The following is a 14772-nucleotide window of genomic DNA, read 5'->3' as shown; positions in this document are numbered from 1 at the left end:
GAACATATTACTTATTAATAGAACTTATTACCAAGACTTATGAAGAGAGATTGCTGGAACTGGGCATGGATAGCCTAGAGAAAAGAAGGGCCAGGGGGGACATGATAGCAGTCTACAGGTACGTGAGGGGTTGCCACAGAGAGGAGTGGGTCACACTGTTTTCCAGGGCACCAGAGGGCCAGACGAGGAACAATGGTTGGAAACTGACCAAGGAGAGATTCAAGCTAGAAATAAGGAAGAACTTCCTGACGGACAGAGCGATCAACCAGTGGAACAGCCTGCCAGTGGAGATTGTGAACTCCCCACTTTGGACATTTTCAAGAGACTGGACTGTCCTTTGGCTGGGGTGCTGTAGGATTTCCTGCTTAAGCAGAGGGTTGGACTTGATGACCTGCAAGGTCCCTTTCAACTCAACTCAAACTCACAAACAAACAAACAAATACTTGAGGGACAATCCCAAGTTGTTTCTACCTGTTTATTTCTGCAGTCACTGGATCACCAGAACTATCAGAAGTGGGCTTCATTTGTCCTGGTGATTTGCAAGTTGTGTGGGGCTAGCTCATATGGTGAGGAAGAGCTCTCGTAAGGGTAGCTAATAAAAATGGCAACTCGTTTTCATGGGATACAGGTGTTTTTTCCTGTAAAATCACCTCCAATGTCAACATAATTCAAAGTCCTTGATAACAGCTTTGGTATCCCCCTTCCACCAAGTAGAGCAACAGAAAAGAATAAATTAATGATGGAGGTATGAAGGTTTTGTCCACATGGTCTCCTTCCAGCACTCTTATGGAAAGCACAGGCCACAAATGACACTGAAATGGCCAATAAAAGTGTGGGAGGCGAGCCGAGAGAAGTCCTGCTTCCTCAGCTGGAGGCCTTCAGCTTGCTCAGACTGTCAGCATACTGGAAGTCAGCGCTGTTCTCATAATCGTACATGTCCAGCGCCACCTCGCAGCTCTCCCGGACTACTCGCTCTTCATCCTTGGCAAACTCTTCCAGGGTGACCAGGCAAGACCTCTTAGCGATGGAGCCCAAAGCCTCGGCGCACTCGTGGCGCACCATGGGATTCTCTGCCACGTTCTCCAAGGAGGCCGTCAGCTGTGGAATGCTGGCCTCCTGCTGCATTTGGCCCAGCACATAGGCAATCTCATGGCGGAAGAGGGCACTGCCACACTGGAGGCCTGGGGAAAGAGAGAAGTCACCTGGATTAAGAGAGGAGTGGAGAGTGTGGTGGGATCTGAAACTGGAAGGCAGGAGGGAGGGGCTGTTTCCAAGGGATCTAAGAGGCAGGACAGCAAGATTAAAGTCAGGCCCAAGGAACCAAGGTGGCTTAATTGCTGAGAGTAGTTTCTTAATTGTTTTATTATTTTTAATAATATTTTGATTATTTATTTGCAGTAATTTGTTTAGTGACTGTTTGAAGTTGCAATGGCACTGAAAAAAGCAATTTATGACCATTTTTTCACATTTTGCAGCATCCCCATGGTCACATGATCAAAATCTGGAGGCTTTTTAGACTCCACTGTGGTCATAAGTCGAGGTCTCAGGTAAATACTGTGGAAATTTTAGGCATGATCCCTTCTGGGCCCGTTTTTCAAATTAATGCCAAACTGCCTCTGATCTCCCACCTACATTCCAGCATCAAGATTCCACCACAATATCCCAGGATTGGCTGTTCTGATAGCAGCGACTCAGGTATACAGGAAAAGTGTTCATTTTTGAGGCAGGCCCCTGGGTGCATAAAACCAGTGATTTGGGAAATTGGGAAATGTTCTTTACTTGAAGGAAGAGGTGCTTCCTCCCTCAGAAATCAAATCCACTCCTCCAACTGGCAGAAGGAACCCCAGTTGGATCCTCTTCAGTGGAGATATCAAAGACTGAACCCAAGACCCACTAAATCTAATTATTCATTAATTAGATTTCTATGCCGCCCTTCTCAAAGTGACTCAGGGTGGCGTAAACATGCTCTGCAAACAAAATGGTGCTGTTGGTTTTTAATTCCATACACATACAACTCTCTTTTTAGCTATTTCTCAGCTCTCCCATAGAAAGCCGATGGGCCGACTACACTGCACTCGAAGACCCACATCTGAGCCATGAACAGCATACTGAGGAAGGCTTGGAGTTTGACCAGGTTCAGTCACTGAGTCATAGCCTTTTTCCAAGAACCAGAAAGGGCTGTAGGGAGCCAGGTCTGCTGAGTGGGAATACCCCCATAGACTGGAGATAGGGTTAAGATGGGTTTTTAAGGATATTGGATGGAAGTGAGATTCCAAATATAGAACAAGATGTACACTTGGAAATAGCTAAGCCTCTGTGTGTTTACTCGGAATTAGGACCTATTGAGGTCTTACTCCAGATAACAGCAGGAAAGATCACCAGGCTGCCTAAGATATCTGTTACATAGAAAAAACAGAGCTTCTTCAGAAGTTGTACCTTGTCCTCCTGCCACAAAAAGTTAAAAAGAAAAATTCATTTGAGCAGACAAGGATCAGTCTGCACAGCAAATGTGCTTTAAGGGAGGCTGCATTTGGCTGTAAATATTCCTGAAATTTGTCAGAATTTGCAAATGACATTCCCACAATACATCAAGCTATAATGAACTTTTAGTAGCATTAATTTCTTATTCGTTATTTATATTTCAAATAAAGAGGGTGAGGCGGAGAGAATAAAAATGGTCGACACACTGTTAAGCCAGAATTCCCTACCATTCCCAGCTTTGTGGTCTGGTGTGGGGGCGGGAGGTGATGATTCACACAAGCAGCTGGCCATTTCCACTGCAGCGTGAATGTATGCCTGCCACTCATGCAATTGGAGCACACACGCATGCACCAGCTGCTCACGCAAGTGAGGATGTGCATGTGTACTCGCCAACCGTTTCCACGGCTCAGTTGCAAACACCTCATGGCCCACTAGTCGGCTGCAACCCACAGGTTGGGGAACTCTGCCTTAGGCCATTTCCCCTCTTTCGATTTAAAGTGCTTTCCTAACATCACTCAGCCAATCTTGGAAAAATACAAAGGCCATTCTGAACACTGTTATTTTGATATTATATTACATCATTGATTCTAGAAGTTGATCTTAGATACTAGTGAAGAAATGCCCTAAGGAAGTGGTTTTTAAACTTTTCCTTCTTTAGCACACCACTTATCAGACAGTCCTTTTTTACCCAACACACTAAAACACTTTAAGGCAATGGTGGCCTGCAGGCCCCAATGTTGTCACACAGAGTCCACGACAGCTTGATAAAATGTTATGATTGAAAGTTTGAATTAAATTTTGGTAGCACGTGGCCATTAAAAAAAAATATTTAAAAGGGGTCTGTGGTGATGAAAAGGTTGAGAACCACTGCTTTAAGGAAATCTGAATATTCCTGTTGTGAATGGGTAGCGATTCAAGTGTCATCATCCAAAGAAAAAAACACTTTTACCAGTTTTAGATAATTTATCCAGGTTTGCTATGCACTGTCCTAAGAGTGGCACATTAGATACGTAAAGAATCTTCAACTAAAGTAACAATTTCAGAAATGGTCCAGTTTGATTGGGTGTATTCAGCATTTGATTCATTCATGATGCATTCTGGAAAATGGATTCTATGCTCCAGCCCTTCAAGGAAAATCACAGCCCTGGAAAATTTTCTTCCCCAGTGTTGTGGTTAGGTCTGGCCCAGCTGCTGCCCCAAGGACTGTGGATGTGGGGGAGACATCCATATGCTGCAGGCCTGTTTTGCTCCTGGTGGAATCTGCTGATGAAGGCTCCTCTGACCAAGAAGACATGAGTGATAGGGAGGAGGAGAGTGTGGCAGACAGCTCAGAAGGAGATCAATTATCTAGCTCCTCCTTGGATTCGGAACAAGAATTAATGATACAGCCACGCATGCAGACAGCGATGCATAGGCAACAACAACTGAGAGATTATTATCAAAGAAAATGAGGCCACCTGTGGTTGGGTGGGGCTGTGGTGATTAGTGAGGCTGCTATAAATAGCAGCCTGTGGGTTTGGCCATTGTGGAGGATTATCTGATCGTTGTGTTTCATGACTGCTTTACTGACTTTGACTTTTTATATGCTGATTTTTCCCCGCTTTGAAACTAAACCAGAGCAAAGTGTGTTTCACTTTGTGAAAGAAGGACTGTGAATTGCCTCACAGCTGCAAGCTAAGTATCACAGAACTGATAAGGGACTTGTACAAATTACCAGTTTGTTTGGAGACGAGTGCTCTTTGCTATACAAAAAGAGAGCTTAGTTTATTTGGATTTTAGGTATAAAGAACATTGTTTTGAATTTTCAAACGTGTGTGTGTCTGAAATTTGTACCTGTGAATTTTTGGGAGGAGTCTACCAGAGAACCCAACAGAACACCCAGATTCTTGACCCAGGCTTAGAAAGTTAGTTGCTTACCATCAGCAAGTGCCAGAACAGCAGCTTCTCCTCCAATGTTCCGTAGTGCAAACATAGCTTGATAGCGTTCAAAGAGTGACTCTGACTCATCCAGCAGGGTGAGTCTCAGCTTCCCCACATCCTTCTCCTCAGCGGGAGGTGCTGGATCCACAGAGGAGTAAGGGTTGACGGCAGAGTTTGCCTTGTGCTCTTGAAACCATTCCAGCCTCTTTACAGCCAGCTGACATGTCTCTGCTACCTATGCAGGAGAACAAATGCAGATCCAGATAGTTTTTGCCATGATTCAGAAGTCTTCCTAGAAAGACAAGGGCTAATGGTAGAGTTGCAAGCTGGTGGTCAATGCTTTCAAATTAATGAAAAAAGGTCTCTAGTGGGAGGTAATGGCTTTACAATTTTGCCCTAAATGTAGGATTAAATAATATTAATAAATAATAGATCTAAAATTAAAAAGGAGGTTATTCCAAAAGAATTTATATTTTTAAAAGGCAGAACTGTCTTTCTCATTATAACAGTTTTAAGAATACCATGATTAGCCAAAGTGGGGAAAAAGAGAGGATCATAAAACAAATCAATCCAGAATTCTCACTCAAGGCTCAAATATTCAGATTCAAACATAATTTGATTTTGAAGACGTCATTTGAGAGAAAAAGAGGACAACCAGCAGCAAAGTGAATGGACTCAAGTTCCAATAATGGATGGACTGGAAAATGAAAATTTCCAGGTTGGGGACACATAATCCTGGAGATGACCTAAAGGTACTTTTTCAAGAGGCAACTGAAGTTTCTGGTTTTTCTTTTAGGAAATTTCACTTCTCAGCCAAGAAGCTTCTTCAGCTCCAGCTCTTTCGATGGGAAGCAAAACATCTTCAAAGAAAAATTAAAAAGTCCAGTTGGTTCTTGAAAAAAAGTACATGGTTGGGACAACCATGACCTGGATGACTGAGAATCTCATAGACAATCCTGGACAAGGTGGTTATTATGAGTCAACATTAACATAATAAATTAAAAACAATTATGTTTCAAAATTCTACTTTGGAACCATGTATCAATTTTTTCCATTCAGCAATTTTTAAAGAGTTGTTAGGGTGATATAATAGCTCAGTGGTTAAAGATATTGGGCTTGTCTGCTGGAAAGCCAACAGCCCAAGTTCAAGACTCGAGTTGTACAACGGGTGGAGCATTTGTCCTCGCCCTAGCTTCTGCCAACCTAACAGTTTGAAAGTATGCAAGTAGATAAATAGGTATACCAATAGCACTTAGACTTTTATACCACTTCATAGTGCTTTTACAGCCCTCTAAGGATGGAAGGCTGAGTCAACCTTGAGCCTGGTGGGGTTTGAACTGCTGAACTGCAGCTAGCAATCAGCTGAAGTAGTACTGCACTCTAACCACTGTGCCACTTCGGCTCCTTCAGTTTGGCATCAGTTTGGTGGGAAAATAATAGCACCCAGGGATGTCATGCTGACCATATGACTATGGAAATATCTTTGGACAGCGCTGGCTCAATAGCTCTTGAAATGGAGATGAACACTGCCCCCTAGAGTCAGCAATGACTAATGGAGTAAAATCCACAGGGACTATTGATTTTTCCTACTCCCATATTCACCTCAACTACAGGATCATCAGAATAGTGTTTCAATATATCAAGTACTTTTGGATTTCCAATGGCACCCAAAGCTTCACCTGTGGAAAACAGAAAAAAGTAGAAGAATGAATACAAGAATCCTTTGACATGTAGAATCAATATAAAGATAACAGCAACAAATATCTTAAATCCTTCAATCAACTGGTACTCAAAGGTTGTTAAACTTAAAAAAAACCCTCACAAAATATAATCAGAATAATTACAGATATCCAAACCAATGTCATAATAATGTAAACATACAATCCACCAAGATTGATCATTGAAACTAATTTATTTCAACTACTGAAGGAAAAGGAACAAAATGCAGATGTGTGGAAAAGAACATTTACCCATACTAGCCAACATGAATTATTGTGTGCCCTTTTCCCTAAGAAGAGAGATATATAAAACTAAAATATTGTTTTTTAAATCTTCCCCTTCAAACAAAAACACTAGACAAAAGAACAGATATTTAAAAGTATTTTGATCTTAAGGCAATGAAACAACTATTTAAATGGTTGTATTTTGAGTTCCTACAGAAAACTGGGTAGCATTGGGACATGCCATGTTCTGTTTGAGAGGACTGGATGCTCCATTGAGATGGTTCTAACATCAGCCCCCTTAAAATTGACCTAAGCTAATAACAGTTCACCATGAAATGGAGCAAACATCAATGCTCTAAGGCAGTAGTTTCCAATTTGGCAACTTTAAGACTTGTGGACTTCAATTCCAGGATTTCCTTAGCCAGCACTGGGTTGAAGTCTCACGTCTTAAAGTTGCCAAGTCTGGAGACCCCTGCTCTAGGGCAGTGTTTCTCAACACACATCTTAAAATTGGCAAGGTTGAGAAGCACTACTGCTGATGGTCTTAGCTATCTTCTTTTTTGCAATCGTCATCAGTGACAAGACAAGGACAAAAAGTAAGCCACTGGAAAGTAATTCAAGATTCACAATAATAGTTTGTTAGGACTGTCTGAAATCTCTCATTTCAGTTGACACCATTCTTGACAAACAATTGCTCTTATAAGATTTTTTTTGTTAGTTACATGTGTTTTAATTTGGTCTTTGGGACCAAGTGATGAGAAGAAACCCAAACCTGCAGAGAATTTCCTTCACTGGCTTCATGTAGACCAGCCTTCTTAACCAGGTGCCATTGTGAATATCAAGTCCCATAATCATCTTCAACCTAGCCAGCACATAGTCCCCCGTTTCTCACCTGCTTCATGTCGCACCATGGGTTCCTGACATGTGTTCTGGAGCACATCAATGAGGACTGGGATGGCCCTCTCATCCTGCATCTGGCCAAGGCAGTACGCCAGCTCATGCTTCAGGAGAGCAGAGTCATCTTTAAAGCCTTGGCTGATCCATTCAATGGCAGCTGGACCTCCCAAATTACGTAAGGTGAAAAGGGCGCGGAAGCGTGCCTTCAAGGATTGTTTGGGGTTCACCAGAATCTGGCCAATCAATTCAACTTCTTTCTCTTTCACCATTATTTACTGCTTTGCTGGTTTGAAAAGACTTTAAAAACCTGGAGGGCCTAAACAGAGGGGGGAAATGAAAAACATCACATTAAACATTTGTTTTTAAATATTTGTTTAATGTTATCTTTATCTTTACCTTTTATTTTGAAAGCAAATCTGACTTTGCATGTTTTTTAAAAATGGAAAATAGCAGCATTGCCATTTTAAAAATTCATATACTGTTCAATAAAGCAAATTAGTAGCATAAGAAATCCACTACAAACCAGGACAATGTTCATATGCACATGATCAATCTGGAGCAATAATTATACCCAGATGCTAAATATAGAAAAATGCATGTACAAACCCGTTTTCCTCATGCCATTTGTCAACCTTTCTTAATCTTCTCCAAATTTAACAAATTAAAAATATAGACATTATATGCAAATTCATACATACTGCTTAATCTTTTCTCTTGCCACTAAGAAATTTGCCCTCTGGTTTCTGGCAGTGCCACGTTGTAGCCGAGAAAATCCCCCCTCCCCAATTTGCTGCCAATGTTAGAATGTGTGATACATTCAAAAGTATACATTGGAATATTTAACGTAATTTGCAAAAATGATTATATTTGAGAAAAATGGAGTGAACAATTACATGTCGGAAATAAAGGCTGAAAAATAAGAATAAACATATGAATTTATGTTCCTTGGTAGAATATTTACCAAAAATGGTTCCGCATCTCTACTTTGCGGAAATTCGACTTTTGCGGGCGATCTCGGAACGCATCCCCCGTGAAAGTCGAGGGAACACTGTATTTTAAGACACGTGAATATATTTTAAGACACGTGAATGCCAACAGGAAAGTCGTCAGGTTGTACGTGGATCTTTCCAGGGAATGAATGTTGGAAGGAAAACAAAAGCTATATGTAAAGAGAGAGTGTTTGTAGCCAATGTGAGGTATTAATGTGAGAACTGAGTAGACCAGATGAAACAAGTAAAGATAATTTTTTTCTTACTACCCAACTTCTTTTGGTGCAAACTATTTGTGGTGGGGAAGATCACATTTAATACAATGATACAAGCTACACACTTCTATATAAAGATGGAGAAGAAAATAATTATAGTACTTTTATGTTGTACATCGCTCAGAGTCCGGAAGGAGCTGGGTGGCCTGTATGTATGTATGGAAATAATCTATAAACACACACACACACACACCAAGAATTGTCCTAAAAATGTGAATTCCAGGTGTATTTATAAATGAAGAGGCAACAGCCATTGCGATCTCCGGAACGTTTAAAATTTATTAAAAACTACTAAAATTAACTAAGCTTTCATTAGTCCTCTGCTAACACCGTCAGTGTTAAATTCCACATTGAAGATCGTTTATTTTATATAATGCTGCTCACTTTGCTCATTGCCCGTGTCACAGGCCCACACCCTTCCTTCCCTCCTGTAATTATCTTAGCTGTTGCTAGCTTAGTCCTGTAAACAGGTGGAGTTGCTGTTCCTTCTTTATCTTTTGTGTATTGCCTCTTTCTTTCCCCAGGGGGTACAGTAAGGTTATGAGGCAATACTTGGGGTGTGCTAGTCACCGGTTTCTCCCCCTTGTTGTTATTCCTCCCTTCCTTAGGTACCCATATTGTCTCCTCTAGCATCTTCTTTGCCTTTTTTGTGTATTGGGCCTGCATTGTTCTACACCCCCCCCCCTTCAATGGGGATTTTAACATTCTGACCACATTGGTAGAGGACTAATGAAAGCTTAGTTAATTTTAGTAGTTTTTAATAGATTTTAAACGTTCTGGAGATCGCAATGGCTGTTGCCTCTTCATTTATATATATGTATATGTATATGTACGTGTATACACATATGTATATGAACCAAATGTCTGTAGAGATTCTCAATCTTCCAGGTCATGGTTGTCTCAAAGGTGCTTTTTCAGGAGGCAACTGTTTTTTCTTTGAAGACATTTTGCTTCTCATCCAAGCACCTTTGGGACAACCTTGACCTGGATAACTGAACATTTCTACAGACTTTTAGCTATACAGTTTGGGATGAACTCCCTTTGAATGGCGAGGAATGGATTTCCAGAGGGGGGGGGGGGAATTGCAGACTACAGGAGCCATTTGCCCAGCTGCTTGTGACCTAGAGGTGGAGCTCTTGCCCTAAAATCAGGAGGTTGAGTTCAATCCTAGGCAGAGGCAGATGTAGGGTCTCCTGCTTGGGCAGGAGGTTGGGCTAGATGACCTGCAAGGTCCCTTCCAACTCTGTTAAATATCAAATGGTAAAAGCACCTCCATTTCTTAAGAATGACAGCCAAAAACTGGCAGTTAAAGCTACAAGATCATGCCTGGTACTCAGGTGACACTGAGGACAGAGATAAACCTCCAAGTACTTCAAGGACACTGAAAGGATGCAAATGACCGGCTGTCTGCGAGGAACATACATATACCCTCCCATTCCCCACTATTATTGTTTATTATTATTATTATTTATTAAATTTTATTTTATTAAATTTATTAAATTTATATGCCGCCCCTCTCCGAAGACTATCCAGTCAGAGCTGAAACAGCTTCTTGGATGCGAAGCAAAATGTCTTCAAAGACAAAAAACCAGAAAGTCCAGCCGCCTCATGAAAAAAAAAGGCACCTCAGGAGTAAGAGCCGTATGTGGTAAAACCCAATGAAATGGGTACTAAAATGAATGTAAACCGAATACTAAGGGTGGGCTACAGAAAATATTGCGACAAAATTGCCTGGTCGACCAAACGCCGTGTAAAATTGGGCAGAAACGGAGAAAGTTGGGTAAAAATGATGGAAAGAAGATTCCAGAACAAGGTAATATTCGGTTCTTCCATTAGTCCCTCAGGAAATGAAGCTCACCAGCCCCCTACCGTTCTGTTTCCATAGCAACACGGAACCGCAAGGTCCCCCCCAACCACACTTTCACCCTACTCACCGGACCTCACACGCGTTCTTCGGCAGCGCACGCGCACTTACCTTGCTGGGCGGGTTAAGGGACGGACGAAACCAAAATGCAAATAGAAAGAGGAGACGCGGAGAAAAGCTCCTCCTTTCCTCCGCGCTGTGGTATACTGTACTCTGGCTTATGTTAAATATAGCGGAGGAAAAGAGGATGGGGTTTTTTCCCTCAGAAGCAGCTGTTTCAAGTTAAATATTGTATTTTTTTCTTAACGCCGTCCCCCCCTCCGCGAAGTGAACGAGTCCGATGTGAATGGAGGCAATAGAACGGCCATGCGCATTGGCTCCAGAAAAAAAAAGAGAGACTCCTCTGCCACCTCATAGGCTGATTGAAGAACGATAGATCTATAGCTTACAAACTCATCCACGGCTTTGGGGGTTGACTTGTTTCCCCCCCCCTCCCCCATTGAACTCTATGGACTTTAACTCTTAGGATTTCCTACCAAGCAGGCTTGAGCCACTCGTGTTAAGCAATTTATGGTTGGGGGCAATTTATGCTGTAAACCGCTTAGAGAGGGCTGTAAATAGAATACAATAGATTTTTTTTATTGGCCAAGTGTGATTGGACACACAAGGAATTTGTCTTGGTGCAGAACTGTAAAGCAGCATATAAGTCTAAGGCAGTGATTTTCAACCTTTTTTGAGCCGCGGCACATTTTTTACATTTACGAAACCCTGGGGCACATTGAGCAGGGAGGGGGCGGCGGCTAAAAAAAGTTTGGACAAAAAAATCCTCTCTCTCTCTCTTCCTCCCCTTCACTCTATTTCTTTCTCCCTCCCTCTTTCTCTCCCTTCCTTCCTCTTTCTTTCTCTCTCTCCATCCCTCTTTCTTTCTCTTCCTTCCTTCCTCTTTTTTGCTCTCTTTCTCCCTCCCTCCCTACCTCCCTCTATGTCTTTCTCTCTCTCTCCTTCCCTCCCTCTCTTTCTCTCTCTTTCTTTCTCTTGTTTTCTCTCTCTCTTGTTCTCTTTCTAGCTCTCTCGCGCTCTTTCTCTCTTGCTTTCTTTCTCTCTCTCTCTTGCTTTCTTTCTCTCTTGCTTTCTCTCTCTCTTGCTTTCTTTCTCTCTTTTTTTCTCTCTCTTGCTTTTTTTCTCTCTGAGCTTCGCGGCACACCTGACCATGTCTCGCGGCACACTAGTGTGCCCCGGCACACTGGTTGAAAAACACTGGTCTAAGGGACTGTCCTTTTAAAATAACTTTTTATGGGGTTTTAGTTTTAGATAATGTTCGACTTCTTTTTATCGCTTTGTATCTATTTATATTGTATTTTTATTATTGTTGTAAGCCGCCCTGAGTCCTTCGGGATTGGGCGGCATAGAAGTCAAATGTATTAATGAATGAATAAATAAATAAACAAACAAAAAATAAATAAATGCTATTGCTATTGCTGTTAAAATTGCCAAGGTTGAGAGAAACAACTTGGAACGAAGGAGAAACATCCTAACAGAAAGGACAGTTATTAACTAGTGCAGGGGTAGGCAAAGTGGGCTCTTCTGTGACATGTGGACTTCAACTCCCAGAATTCCTGAGCTAGCATGATTGGCTCAGGAATTCTGGGAGTTGAAGTCCACCAGTCATAGAAGAGCCAACTTTGCCTACCAAAGTTGTGTGTGCTCCACAGAGGTGCATTGCTTCAGTTCTCTTGCATGTGCACGTCCCAGCATGTTTTTGCTTCTGTGCATGTGCAGGAAGCAAAACCGCACTGAAATCTTGCGAAGGGACGTGTGTGTGAGAGAGATTTCTTGTTTGTGTCCCCTCGTGAGATTTTGCTTCTGCACATGCGCACGAAGCAAAAATACACTGGGACGCGTGTACATGCATGCAAGAGAACCAAAGCTGTGTGCGCAGTGCACCATTGCTAGCGATGTGCTGTCCTCTACAACAGTGTTTCCCAACTGTGGCAACTTGAAGATATTTGGACTTCAACTCCCAGAATCCCCCAACCAGTGAATGCTGGCTGGGGGATTCTAGGAGTTGAAGTCCAGATATCTTCAAGTTGCCAAGGTTGGGAAACACTGCTCTACAATACCAGTAGCAACCCACTACTGGTGCTCCAACACTGGAGTTTTTAAAGAAGAATCTGGACAATCACTTGTCTGCAATGATAAAGGGTCATCTGCTTGAGCAGGGCTGGGCTACCGGTAGATGATCTCCAAGGTCTCTTCCAGCTCTATTCTGATTGAGAAACACTGCCATGGGGTCAGGGGTGGGCTACTGCCAGGACGGAGGGAACGCAGTGGGGCAGCAAAAATAAAGCTCCACCCCAAAGCACCCAATTCCTCCCACTTAGGACTGTATGACTGTAACTTGTTGCTTGTATCCTAAGATTTTTATTAATATTGTTTCTTCATTGCTTATTTGACCCCTATGACAATCATTAAGTGTTGTACCACATGTTTCTTGACAAATCTATATTTTCATTTATGTACCCTGGGAGCATATGCACCATGACAAATCACACTTGACCAATAAAGAATTCTATTCTATTCTATTCTGTTTTTAAAAGGAGTACATTCTTGGCTTTCCTGATGAGCTCCAGGCTTCCAGCCAAATTCTGTAAGAATGGGATAGAATAGAATTCTTTATTGGCCAAGTGTGATTGGACACACAAGGAATTTATCTTGGTGCATAGGCTCTCAGTGTACATAAAAGAAAAAGATACATTTGTCAAGAATCATGTGGTACAAGTCCACGATAAGAAGACATCCTAAAATCTAATAATTAGTTGTTGTATTTATCTATTCCTGAGACTTCAGCAAGCTGCTAAGACTTTGTAATCAAAGTGGTGAAGTTCTTGCCTGCATTTAACTTCTTTGCAAAAAGATTTAACTGCATAAGACATTTGTGCATAGTAAACCTTTTATTAGTTAATATGTGGTGTACATCTAGTTCATGGGGGGGGGGGTGCCTTGGTGCTGGGATAGAACAAAAGGAATGTTGGTTGTGTTTTTATGAGAGTAGTTGATCTTTGTAACTTCCTAATCTAATCTAATGTCTACAGCAGAGGCCTTCAAATTTGGCAACTTTAAGACTTGTGGACTTCAACTCCCAGAATTGCCAGGAGAATTTTGGGAATTGAAGTCCACAAGTCTTAAAGTTGCCAAGTTTGAAGTCCCCTGGTCTACAGGGTATTGCGTATAGAGAGGGTGGAGTTCACTTAAACAACTAGTTACTAGAATGTTAGGAGATTAACCCACTCCCTGCACTGAAGTAGTTATTATTATTATTATTATTATTATTATTATTATTATTATTATTTATTGGATTTGTATGCCGCCCCTCTCCGCAGACTCGGGGCGGCTAACAACAGTGGTAAAACAACATGAACAATCCAATTAATAAAAACAATTAAAAAACCCTTATTATAAAAAACCCAAACAGACACACAAACATACCATGCATAACTTGTAATAGCCTAGGGGGAAAGGATAACTTAACTCCCCCATGCCTGGCAACAAAGGTGGGTCTTAAGTAATTTGTGAAAGACAAGGAGGGTGGGGGCCGTTCTAATCTCTGGGGGGAGTTGGTTCCAGAGGGCCGGGGCCGCCACAGAGAAGGCTCTTCCCCTGGGGCCCGCCAAATGACATTGGTCGACGGGACCGGGAGAAGGCCAACTCTGTGGGGCCTTATTGGCCGCTGGGATTCATGCGGTAGAAGGCGGTTCTGGATGTATTCTGGCCCAATGCCATGTAGGGTTTTAAAGGTCATTACCAACACTTTGAATTGTGACCGGAAACCGATCGGCAGCCAGTGCAGGCCGCGGAGTGTTGCAGAAACGTGGGCGAATCTAGGAAGCCCCACAATGGCTCTCGCGGCCGCATTGTGCACGATCTGAAGTTTCCGAACACTTTTCAAAGGTAGCCCCATGTAGAGAGCGTTGCAGTAATCGAACCTCGAGGTGATGAGGGCATGAGTGACTGTGAGCAGTGACTCCCTGTCCAAATAGGGCCGCAACTGGTGCATCAGGCGAACCTGGGCAAACGCCCTCCTTGCCACAGCCGAAAGATGATGTTCCAATGTCAGCTGTGGATCGAGGAGGACGCCCAAGTTGTGGACCCTCTCTGAGGGGTTCAATAGTTCCCCCCCCAGGGTAATGGACGGACAGATGGAATTGTCCTTGGGAGGCAAGACCCACAGCCACTCCGTCTTGTCTGGGTTGAGTTTGAGTTTGTTGACACCCATCCAGGCCCCAACAGCCTCCAGGCACCGGCACATCACTTCCACTGCTTCGTTGACTGGACATGGGGTGGAGATGTATAGCTGGGTAGTTGTTCTTCGTCTGGAATCGCAGGTTTGCTGGAAAGTATTGATT

General features: G+C 42.5%; 1 protein-coding gene across 2 annotated transcripts; it reads right to left on the bottom strand.

The window, feature by feature from the left end:
* Nucleotides 1–461: 461 nt before the first annotated feature.
* On the bottom strand, nucleotides 462–10572 carry DOHH (deoxyhypusine hydroxylase). 2 transcript variants are annotated; one of them, XM_070747173.1, is made up of 5 exons: nucleotides 10481–10572; nucleotides 7237–7557; nucleotides 6004–6080; nucleotides 4399–4636; nucleotides 462–1181 (listed from the first exon to the last, which is right to left on the bottom strand). In XM_070747173.1, exons 2-5 carry the CDS (start codon nucleotides 7508–7510, stop codon nucleotides 865–867), a joined length of 906 nt encoding a protein of 301 aa, XP_070603274.1. In that variant the 5' UTR covers nucleotides 7511–7557; nucleotides 10481–10572; the 3' UTR covers nucleotides 462–864. The 2 variants fall into 2 exon arrangements, with proteins under 2 accessions (XP_070603274.1, XP_070603266.1); XM_070747165.1 differs by having other exon boundaries at nucleotides 10440–10486.
* Nucleotides 10573–14772: the final 4200 nt, after the last annotated feature.

This window comes from Erythrolamprus reginae, chromosome 1 (assembly GCF_031021105.1).
Source record: "Erythrolamprus reginae isolate rEryReg1 chromosome 1, rEryReg1.hap1, whole genome shotgun sequence".
Classification (NCBI taxonomy): domain Eukaryota; kingdom Metazoa; phylum Chordata; class Lepidosauria; order Squamata; family Dipsadidae; genus Erythrolamprus; species Erythrolamprus reginae.
Note: the sequence above shows the minus strand (reverse complement) of the source record. Positions and strands in the feature narration are given on the sequence as shown.

Coding starts and splice junctions, on each gene's coding strand:
- DOHH (XM_070747173.1), bottom strand. CDS start 7,510: ATGGTGAAAGAGAAAGAAGTTGAATTGATTGGCCAGATTCTGGTGAAC. Junction 4,637..6,003: donor CTGATGATCCTGTAGTTGAG/GTGAATATGGGA, acceptor TCTCCTGCATAG/GTAGCAGAGACATGTCAGCT. Junction 1,182..4,398: donor TGTTCTGGCACTTGCTGATG/GTAAGCAACTAA, acceptor CTCTTTCCCCAG/GCCTCCAGTGTGGCAGTGCC.